At 32.1% G+C, this 12,050-nt stretch overlaps 1 protein-coding gene and 1 non-coding gene across 2 annotated transcripts; both read right to left on the reverse strand.

The window, feature by feature from the left end:
* Window positions 1-1,301: 1,301 nt before the first annotated feature.
* LOC148764729 (U1 spliceosomal RNA) lies at window positions 1,302-1,462 on the reverse strand. Its single transcript, XR_016024297.1, has one exon. It is a non-coding gene; the product is annotated as a U1 spliceosomal RNA (small nuclear RNA).
* Window positions 1,463-10,578: 9,116 nt separating this feature from the next.
* Window positions 10,579-11,340, reverse strand: LOC18613043 (uncharacterized). Its single transcript, XM_007050066.3, has 2 exons — window positions 10,915-11,340; window positions 10,579-10,821 (listed from the first exon to the last, which is right to left on the reverse strand). Exons 1-2 carry the CDS (start codon window positions 11,235-11,237, stop codon window positions 10,758-10,760), a joined length of 387 nt encoding a protein of 128 aa, XP_007050128.3. The 5' UTR covers window positions 11,238-11,340; the 3' UTR covers window positions 10,579-10,757.
* Between the last annotated feature and the right edge of the window lie 710 nt (window positions 11,341-12,050).

Here is a 12,050-nt window from a genome sequence, read left to right on the forward strand (position 1 = left end):
TTTTTTTCTCACAGGGGCATTTTGGTCATTTTTCCTCAAAAATCTCAAAATCCGCTAAAAATGTAGTATGTAAGTACAAAACACATTATTCATAATCAAAATAAGTTTAAACATCTAAAACCTTCATTTAAAATGAAATTATGATTATTTAGATATAATAAAAAAAAAAGAAATATTCAATTTTCTTATAAAACAATATTTATAGAGTTATCGGTAAATAATTTTTATAGCGTAAAAGCTAAATAAATTCATACATACTGTAATACAGATAACCAAAGCATAAGATTTAATTTACAGTGACACGTGGGCTCGCGAACGACAAAAAATATCAAAAGTTGTAAACCTACAATTTTTGAGGATGCAAGTCCAATTGTAGCCCTCAACAAAGTGAGCTATCTACCGACTATCCTGAGCCTGAAAAAGGTGGAAAGGAGGATGGTGAGATTATATAATCCCAGTGAGTAAACAAATATCATCTAAAATATCTAAAGTCAAGTAAATGGAGACAGATAAAATAGTTTAACATACTGTAATTCATCACCTTTCAACTTGTTTCAACCAAATAAAATCAATTCATATAAATCGAGTAATCAACATGGCTTATGAATTTCTTAAAACTTTGGCTCGTGCCAAAATCATTCTTATACTCAGTTATCAGGGATACCTTGACCGAGGGCTATTCCAGCCGAGTTCGCCAAGGCTGTTAAAAAAATTATGTACACATAAATCATGTTTTCATTTTGAAAACATAGCCGTTTCTTGACGTTGGCTGAGTTCACCCTCACGTGGTGATTTAGTGTGAAGTGAACTCTAAAGTGTTAACCTCAGGAGTTATCCATCCGCGCCTCTCATACTAAGTTATGAATATAATAAGGTTACCGTGCCTCTCTAATAGGCTGGTCCACGGAACACGTCCACTGCAACGACTAATTTATAACCCACCATATAATAAAATTTGCAATAGCATGACATGGCAATTATTTTATTTAATAGCCTCTCAAGGCAAATTAACAGTTCATACATTTTCAACACAAATACCAATTCAACCATTCGTGCAAATATTATCATAAGCCATTCAATTCAAACCATGATTTATAACACAACAATTAGTCTCCAATTACTCCATTTTCAAAACCATCTTTCAATTTCAAGACAATTTATAAAATCATTTCATTTAAACACATTTTGTTTATAAAACCTAAAAATTTACCGTTTAAACTCATTTTCTATAAAATCATAAATCGGATAAAAACCACTTTAGATAATTAAGACGATAGTAAGGTTTTTTTTTTTTTTTTTTAACAGGGGCCGCGCGAACGCAGGCCCCCACTACCACAAATTATGACGTAGGCTCTCCCACTTGGGGAGACCTTAGGCCAGCGCCCCTCCTAAGTGCAATGGAGGCCGCTTACCTAGGCCATGGGCCTTAGTGATCACCCATTGACCCCGTCCAGGTAAGTTAAGACGATAGTAAGGTTACTCACTATTTCGGGAGTCGAATTTCGAGTACTCTGATTCTTGATTCTCGGGTACTATCTCTTTACTTTTGCCAGAATGGTCACCACCTAGACATGCACGACACATAATTCAATATACTGTGTCATACCATTATAAATATATTTCAAGCTCTTTACTAATGCATGAAATAGGATGTAAATTGTTCGGATTATTGTCTAAACATGGTGTTCTACACAAATTCAATTGTGTACCTAAATTAAATGGTATTGGCCAATTTGTCCAATTTAACTCCAAATAATTCATGGGGATTGCTCTCTCTTAGTTAATGCATCTAGTTTTCTTAAAGATTTACAATAAAATATTTATAATATTCATAGTAGCTAAATAAGATATATTGAATATCCATAATAACTAGCACATAATATTCAACAAAATCATAACTAAGCACCACACACATAAATTAAACGTAAAGACCTATCAAACTCTATTTAACTTAATCATCTTCCTCTCTCTTTTTGTCATCATTAAAAAAGATACTCAAAACTCCCCTTTTATGAGTGCATCTAGATTTTCCTTTAATCTTTAAATTATACTTTAATGAATAGGAATCATAAGCACTCATACAACTAAGTCATACAAGCTTATAGATATAGTTCAATAACTTCAAGAGTCAAGCTTGTAGCTATATAAGAACAGCTCTATGAGAGTAAAATCATTTCAAGAACTTGTCAAGGATCACTCAAATAATGTTCAAGCAAATTTGATCACTTTGTCATAATCAAAACTATAATAATTTTAAAGCTAACATTAATTCTAATCCCAATAGTACTTTTCATAACATTTATGCTAATTGCATAATTACCTAAAGACTAATTGAACTTTTAATCCCTTTTTAAATTCTCCATTGACATTCTTAATGTGCATGACCCATTAGGTTTTTAACATATTGACAATAAATATAAACTATAATCCAAGTTCAATTGGGATTAGATGAATCAAATTCCTTTGCATTCATCACCAATTATCAATTGATTAGTTCATATTTATAAGTCAAGGTTGGTATCTAACAATGCATCATGATTACCCAAATATTAAGAAGAGTCATAGTGATTTGACTCAACCTTTTAATTAACAATCTTGTAGTGTAACTATTATCCCTTCATCATCTTATATCTCAACAAGACTTAGAGTATGGTGTAGTGTCTACTATAATTTTGTCTTTTCCATTTAGCATTTAAATCTAGTGATTATCAAACTCATCTTTAAAGAGAGCATAAACCCTTTGCTGACTTCTTGAGTTTCCTTAACTAAAGACTTCCACGAGTTTTTTCTATTCAAGCTACAATGTGATGTTCCCTTTAGATTTACTTACTGTGATGAATCCTCTATTGATCATTGATTTACCTTCATGTGTTTCATGCTATATTCAATATCCATTCCATTTTGAGTATCCTAGGCTATAACCACTTTAAACAGTATCAAAGCATAATCTAAATATTACTTACACAACTATCACATGAGAATTTGTTCATAGACACTTGAATGATATACTAAATTCAATTCTCATGATGAGTCATGTTTAGTAAACTTGATCTTGTAACAAGAACCCACATGTTAGTTCAAGTATACCCATACTTCAATTTATGAGATTGATTGCTCACTTCATAAATGGGGAACATAACCATGTGTTGATCTCTATGTTTTATCAATATCTATTTTTCTTAATAAAACCTTGATTAAGAACAATTTAAGAATTAAACATTGATACAATAAGGTTCGCATAATTATACACATTTATAATACCTTTTGCAAAGCATACACTATTCCATGGACTTTATTTCAACCAATTAACATTTACAATCTCTTTGGAAATAAAAAATGTCTTTTGTAAATAGTAAATGCTTAAATACAACATTTACAATTGGCTTGCACGACATTCAATTACACTATCATTAATGACTTTGTAGATTACTGTTTAAAGCATGGGATGATGCATAATAAGATAGAACCCAGAACACCACAACACAATGGTGTAGCTAAAATGACCCAACACGCCATTTTGGAGAAAGTTAGATGCATGTTGAAGATGCCTAAATTGTTGAAGTCATTATAGGGTAAAGGGGTTAACATAGCCTACTACTTAATCAACATATTACCATATATTCCTTTAGGCTTTGACTTTCAAGAAAAGGCATGAAAAGGAAAAAGATGCTTCACACTCACATTTGAAGGTCTTTGATTGTAAAGCATTTACGCATTTGCTTAAAGAGTAAAGGTCAAAGCTTGAAAGTAAAGCCTCTCTATGTGTGTTTGTTGATTAAGGAGATAAAGAACAAGTTATGGAGTCCAAATAAGAAAAAAATGGTTAAAAGCAAATATGTAGTTTTTCATGAATTAGATATCATAAAATACTTTGAGAAAAATGAGAAAACTACACGAGTTGTTGTTGAACTTAATGATTTTGAAAAAGATGAGAAAACTTGTCAAGCCCAGCTCTACAATATGTTTATTATGCCATTTTTACATAAGAATGCATGTTGCTTACTTGGGTACCTCAAAAATTGTTAAAGGACGACAATGTACCAAATGGTACAATTAAGTTGAATTAAGCCTCGAACTAGTCTAAATATAAATTTTAAGATGAAATTGAGGATTTTAAAACCCCAGAATGACTTAAAATGGTGATTCGGAGTTTGAGGACTGATTTGGAGTCAAATTGGAATTTTCATGATCTAGGGGTAAAATGGTCATTTTTGCTACCCGAGGTTAAGATGTGAGTGTTGGATGAAATTTTTGACTAAGATTGATCATTTGGAGTATAATTTGAGTTTGAGAAGTGAAAAATTTTAATTTCGACTTTTTTTCAAGGATAAGGGCAAAATAGACATTTTGCCACCCAAGGGCAAAATTAGAATTTTACACCACCCAACACTTGTCCAGCACATGGATTTTACCCAGTATTATAATGGATAATTGAGAAAATTTAAGTGGTGGAGAGAGATTGCTTAACGGGCAAGTATGACACTTGGACCAATGGAATGGTGACACATGGCAAATTTTCGTCCATTTAATATTTTCCTTTATAAAGCCAATTTGAACTCTTCCACATTCATTCTTATGGCCGGCCAAAGTAAGAACAAAGGAAGAAAAGAAAGAACAAAACCCTAGGTGGAAAAATTCAAGGAAACAAGTGAAAAAAATGTAAGATTTTTCAATTAAGCTTAAGATCTCTCTTTCTTAAGCATTTTTTTCTTATTTTTCATGGTTGAATCACATGAAATCATGATGAATCCCTTGCTGGCCGAACACTTAGAGGGAGGTTTTGATGCTTGATTTGGTTAGATTTCAATGTATTTTAGTGTTTTTAGTTAGTTAGTGATGTGTAGCATGAAAAGCCAACAAGAAAAATTCAATTCCTCCCATCACCCATCATTAGCCGAATTCTCCATGTGGAATCTTGATGATGATTTTGATTTTATTTCAAGTGATTTGGTTAGTAATTAGTGATTTATGGTGTGAGAATCAAGCTTGAAAAATTATATTATTAGTGAACCCTCCATGGCCGAATTTTTCAAGAGAAAATGTGAGGATGATTTTGCCATATTTCAAGTTATTTAATTTGTGTTTGATGATTTAGAGTATTGGGAGAAAAATGGAATTATTTGGAGTTGAATTGGACATATTGGCCCATTGATCGAGTGATAGATAGAATTAAGCCAATACCATTTATTTAGGTACAAAATTGAACTTATATTGAATACTGTATTTAGATGGTTACCCAAGCGTTTCACATCCCATTTCATACATTAGTAAAAAGCCTGAAATAGATTTGTAATGGTATGACACAGTATATTGAATTATGTGTCGTCTATTGTATATAAGTGGTGAGCCCTCTAACAAGGGTAAAGACGTTGTGTCAGAAGATTGAGAATAGGAGTATTTCAAACTCCTGATACTGTGAGTAACGTTATCATCATCTTGATTATCTGAAGTGAATTTTAATTCGTTTTTATGATTTTATGGAAAATGAGTTTAAATGGTAAATGTTTAGGTTTTATAAACAAAATGTGTTTAAATGAAATGATTTTATAAAATTGTCTTGAAATTGAATGATGGTTTTGAAAATGGACTAATTGGAGACTAATTGTTGTGTTATAAATCATGGTTTGAATTGAATGGCTTATAATAATATTGGCATGAATGGTTGAATTGGTAAATGTGCTGAAAATGTATGAACTGTTGATTCGCCTTGAGAAGCTGTAAAACAAAATAATTGCCATGTCATGCTATTGAATTTTACTGAATTGGTGGGTTATAAATTGATCGATCAGGGCGGGTTCCGTGGATCAGCCTATTAGAGGGGCACGGTAGCCCTATTATATTCATACCTCAGTATGAGAGGCGCGGTTGGATAACTCTTGAGGTTAAAACTTTAGAGTTCACTTCACGCTAAACCACCACGTGAGGGTGAACTCAGCCAACGCCAAGGAACGACTATATTTTCAAAATAAAAACATGATTTATGTGTACATGACTTTTTAACAGCCTTGACGAACTCGGTTGGGATAGCCCTAGGCCAAGGTATCCCTGATAACTGAGTATGAGAATGATTTTGGCACGAGCCAAGCTTTCAAGAAATCATAAGCCTCGTTGTTTATTTTTGTGAAATGAATCTATTTTATCTTATTAAAATGAGTTCGAAATGCTGTTAATCATTTTTATGCTAATCTATTTTATTTGTCTCCATTTACTCGACTTTAGATATTTTAGATGATATTTGTTTACTTACTGGGATTATATAATCTCACCACCCTCCTTTCCACCCCTTTCAGGCTCAAGATAGTCGATAGATAGCTCATTTCGTTGAGGGCTACAGTTGGACTTGCATCTTCAAAAACTGTAGGTTTACCGCTTTTTATACTTTTGGTCATTCGTGGGCCCACATGTCACTGTAAATTAAATCTTATGCTTTGGTTATCTGTATTGTAATATGTATGAATTTATTTAGCTTTTACGCTACAAAATTATTTACCAGTAACTTTATAAAGATTATTTTATAAGAAAATAGAATATTTTATTGAATATTTTTATTATATTCAAATAGGTATAGTTTCACTTTAAATGAATGATTTAGATATCTAAACTTATTTTTTATTATGAAATATGTGTTTTCACCTCGTATACTACATTTTTAGCTGGTTTCGAGATTTTTGAGGAAAAATGACCAAAATGCCCTGTGAGAAAAAAATTATTGTTCTATTGTTTTGATTTGGAAATAGTTTATAATCTCTCAAAACATGATACTTAACAACTGTTGCTCACAGGGGAGGTGCGAAAACTGATATTAAAGCCTTGCAAGGTTCCGATTGGCATTTTGGGCAATGAATGTCTATGGGACGTCGCAGCGGTTGTTACGAGCTCGAGGGAAGTACCGGGTCGTGACAAAACTACATGTGTCGTAAAGCCACAAGTGGTGGAAATTCATGAGAAACAGAGTTTAGGGGTACAAATGAGCCATCTATAGTTAGTGATGAGTCAAATTCTTGTAATGACATTGTACAGCCAAATATAGTGAGAGTTAAGCAACAAGAGTAACCTTGCACAAAATCTAAAGTTGGAGATCTATTAGAGTGCATCGACCATCCTTTAAGAATCATAGTTCTAATTATATTTTAATTCCTAATAAAGGGAAGCCATAGAGTTTTCAAGAAATGCAATCTCATAAAAACAAGAATTTTTGGATAGAAGCAAAGCAAGAAGAAATGAATTCTTTGCTAAAAATGGTACTTATGAGTTAGTTGAGCGTCCAAAAGGTAAAAGACCATTGAAAAATTATGGTGAAAAGCAAGTGAGGTACAAAGCTCGTTTGGTTTTGAAAGGCTTCGATAAGAAAAAAAACATTGATTTTGATGAGATTTTCTTTCCAATTTTGAATATGAGTTCCATTCAAGTTGTATTGGAATTAACAACTAGTTTAAACCTTAAGATTGGTCACGTAATATAAAGACTGCATTTTTGCATAGTGACTTGCATGTAGAGATCTGTATGGAACAACCAAAAGGTTTTAAAATGAAAGGAAAAGAGCGCTTAGTGTGTAAATTGATAAAAAGTCTGCACTGTTTGAAGCAGGCTCAGAGATAGTGGAAGAAGAAGTTTGATTCATTCATGATGAATTAAGAGTACATGAGGAAATGTTCATATTCTTGTGCTTACATTAAGACATTCCCTAATTGTAAATTCCTTATACTTTTGTTATATGTTGATGTTGTGTTAGTTGTTAGACAAGATGTGATGATAATTAGCAGGTTGAAGAAAGAGTTATCTAAGTTATTTGATATGAAAGACTTAAGATTGATTAGACGAATTCTTATAATTGATATCATTCAAGATAGGAGAGTTGGAAAGTTGTGGCTATCACAAGAAAGGTATGTTGAATAGGTGCTTGAAAAGTTCAACTTTAATAATGCTAAACCAGTTAGTACTCATCTTGCCACCCACTTCAAGTTAAGCAAAACTTCTTGTCCAATTAATAAAGAATAAGAGAAACATATTATAGGAATTCCTTACGCTTTTGTAGTTAGTTCATCGATGTATCTTATGGTTTACACACAACTTGACATTGCTCATATAGTTGGTGTAGTGACTAGATTTCTTTCTAACCTTGGAAAGGTTCACTAGGATGCTATTAAGTGGATTTTCAAATACTTGAGAGGTACTTAATTTTGTGCTTGAGTTTAAGGAATTTAAAACCTATTCTTAAGGGTTTCACAAATGTTGATATGGTAAGTGACCTTAATGGTAAGAAATCTACTTCAGGTGTTTGTTTACTTTTGTAAAGAGAGTTGTATATAGCACTTCAAACTGCAAAAATGTGAATTGCCTTATCAACCACCGGGCAGAATATATTACCATAAATGAAGTTGGGAAGAAGATGCTTTGAGTGAAAAAATTTATTCAGGAATTGAAGTTGAATCAAGATGCGCACGTGGTGTATTATGACAGCCAAAATGTTAATGATTTAAGCAAGAATATTGCGTACCCCAATTGTACAAAGCACATCGAGCTAAGGTGCCATTGATTATGTCCGATGATTGAGGAACAGATGATGCTTTGGAAAAAGATTTACAAAGATAATAGCACTGTTGATATGTTGATCAAGGTGATTCTTAGGAAAAAGCTTGAGCCCCGCGACAAGCAAGCTAATATGGACTCCAATTGAGGAATTGAGCAATTAATCTCCTCCTAATGGGGTTGGAGGGAGAGATTATTATATGTATGAGGGTTCAGTGGCCTAGAATGGGCTCCAGCGCCTTTCTGCTTACCTATTGGTCATTAAAGTCATTTGATTGATAAAGGTTTTAACAAAAGAAAAACACAGCAGTAGCTAGAGGAAAAAGAAATGGCGGTTGTGCCAAGCAAGAAAGAATGGTAAGAATTTGTGCTTCAAGGAGAAAGTAAGAGAGAAATAGGCATGGTTAGTTATTGGGTGTTTTTCTTTTTTTTTTTAAAAAAAAAAAGAATTATTGGTCTGCTTTAGGTTGCTGTACAATGTCTTCGTTAAGGAGAATCGCCACACTTCATCAAATTTAATGAGAATTTGTGATATTTTCTTAAAAAAGTAATTTTGATGTATTCTTTCAATAATTATGAATCTTCAGTTTAGGCAAAAGACTTAAGATATTAAATTTTGTAATTTTCTTTGTTTTTATGGTGGATTTTATCTGAATTTTGCCTTGTGATTTTTTCATCTATACTAGACAATTTTCTATGTATACTTGGTGTCCTTTAATTTTGATAATTACTTGCTATATTTGTTGATTTTTTTTATTTGACTTTAGATAGATTATATTGTTGTGATTGTTGGCATAAGTTTGCTATTTGATATTTGTGCGTATTTTGAATTGGAGGACATGTAAATTTGGTGTTCTTTATTTTTGGTTGTTGCCTACTCTATCTACTGATTTATATTATTTTTATTTGGCTTAGATAGATTATATTGTGGTGATTCTGCAAGAATTTACTATTTAATCTTTGTGTGTATTTTGAACTTGAGTTGATATTTGTTGCGCCCAACATATGCACCCAGGGGCGAAGCGTTCCTTTTACTCCAAAAATTTTAAAAATTTTTATATATTACATATATTTTTTAATGAGCCTCAAAATAATTTTTTAATAAATTATTGGAACAATATGTTATATATTTTTTTAATGGGTCCCTAATATAACTTTTAGTAAATTATTAATGCAAATAAAAAATAATAAATGACCCTATAAATCTATTTAATTTTACCCTAATTATTAAATTTTTCCCTTTTAAGTTTCTTTACACTTCTTTCCATCTCTTTCCTTTTCTTTTCTTGTTCTCTTTTGTCCTTTAATTGTAAAATCATAAAGAGGTAAAGTTTTTTTTATCTTTCATTTTCTATTTATATTGTTATTATTTATATTTATTTATTTTTTTAATTATATTCTATTCGATCATACGTTTTAAGTTTCTATAAATTTTCTTCTTCAAATTTTTATGAATCATCTACTATATTCTTCCTTTTTTTCTCTTTTGTTACGTAGTTCTATCTTCTACTTGTCATATTTTTTTTTATGTGCTTTCAATGATCTTAGTCTTTAAAAATTAAAAACTTATTATGTAATTCTTAAATATGTATTGTAGCATTGTGTTATTGTTTGTTGCTTAAAATTAGCGTTGTATTATTGATTGTTGCTTAAAATTTCATCAATATATCAGTTTTTTTTATTAATCTTGATTATATAAGATATTTTTTATGTGTTTTATGCTTTATATTTAGTTGAAAAGAAATTATCTTTTGAGTATTTAGTTTTTAAACAATATTGATTATACAAGAAAAAATTATTAATCTTATATATCGTATTTAATTATTTATATTTTATGTATTATTTTTCTTTATGTTTAACCTTCCAATAAAAGTTGATTAACTCCACCCCTACGTGTATCATGTATAAGTGATCTTTCTATGTAATGTGAGATACGGAATCCCATAACAATACTTTTAATATTTTAAACACTTTAAACACGAGGTACGAGGGCCCGAGTGAGGCCTTCTCGTTCCATAATATTTATAACTAGTTTCAAGTTGAACGCACAGGCAACTTATTGTGGAGAAAGCAGATTAAAACGTTTACAGTAGGAAATTCACTTGGGGAGGGGGGCAGGAAAACATGTTATTAATACAACTTAACAAAAGCGTACTGGTTTTAATGATTTCCTCCACAAGTAATATGTCTCTTGCATATATTTTGCCCGCTTCGGGTTGGGGAGTTTTCTATGGATGTTTCTTCTTCACTGCAACCGAGCTTGCATTTGCTCTTTCCTTGACAACATACTCACTGCAAGTTACAAGGTTGAAAACAAAGTAAGCTACCAAGTTAATTAGTACTGTGTAACATGAGAATCATGGGCTTGGCCTTGGAGAAACAAACCGAAGGAAGTAAGTGAGCCTCGCAGCTTCAGTGAAATATCCGCCTGCCCTGGCTTTCAAGATCCTGAACATGAGAAGGAGCTTAATTTGAGTGCTTGCTGTTTGCTTTATAATCATTTCAGTTTCCTTTTTTAGTAGATCCAATTGACTTTCAATCTCTCCAGACCTTCTTCTTATTTTGCTTTGCTCCTCTCTTATGCGTTGTTGATCTTCTCGTATCTTTCCCATCTCCGCTTTCACTCGTTTGACTTGGAGCCTCACTCTCACATTGTTGTTCATTTTTGGTTTCAGGGCCTGCTGCCTCATCCTCCTGCTTGGTGCCATATGTTTTCAAATTATAAATTTGTAGATGAAATACTGCTCAACTAAAACCTTTTGAAGGTATATTGATCGAATTATGCCATTAATACTGGGATTCTATATAGCACAAGTTCTTAAACCGCGTCTGAGAAGGTCAATCAATAATATGAAAACCGAAGAAAGGAGGAAAATAGAACGAAGGCGCAAGGAAATGAGCACATATACACTGATCAGCAATGGCATCTGTCGTCCGAGAATGGGGGCGCCATGGCTGGCTATCGCTCGGTTTTTGGTTGTTATCGCCCGATTCACGTTGAAAACTTCCTAATAGACCATAGTGCCCTGCCACGAAAATATGATATTATAAACTAGTTCGTAAAATACCTGGTCATTGTCATTTTTTAACTATTATATTCCATGGACGGCCCACTGCAACTCTTGACCCGAATAAAATTAATAACCACCTGGGCTGCTCCACACATGCAACTTGGAACCCTCATTGCAAATTGCAGTTTACAATTGGTACCCAAAACTCAAAAGCAAATCTGAAAAATATTTGAATCATCCACTTGGCCACCTGTTTTACATATTTGTTCTACCATTGTCAGAGGTTAAACCTTGGTCTTTGCTGTAGTGATTCAAATATAGAGAGTAAAAATATATATATATATATATATATATATATATATATATATATATATATATATATATATGATGTTTTTTATGTGTCACCTAACAAACAAAAAATCCACCTCAATTATCACTAGAATGCCATATGATCAAAATTAAAGACAAAATCTTAATATCATTATCGATTGTCAAGTTAAACTTAGACTC

The sequence above is a fragment of the Theobroma cacao genome, chromosome 1 (genome assembly GCF_053813885.1).
Source record: "Theobroma cacao isolate CCN51 chromosome 1, ASM5381388v1, whole genome shotgun sequence".
NCBI classification, from domain to species: Eukaryota; Viridiplantae; Streptophyta; class Magnoliopsida; order Malvales; family Malvaceae; genus Theobroma; species Theobroma cacao.

Coding starts and splice junctions, on each gene's coding strand:
- LOC18613043 (XM_007050066.3), bottom strand. CDS start 11,237: ATGGCACCAAGCAGGAGGATGAGGCAGCAGGCCCTGAAACCAAAAATG. Junction 10,822..10,914: donor AGGCTCACTTACTTCCTTCG/GTTTGTTTCTCC, acceptor TGTAACTTGCAG/TGAGTATGTTGTCAAGGAAA.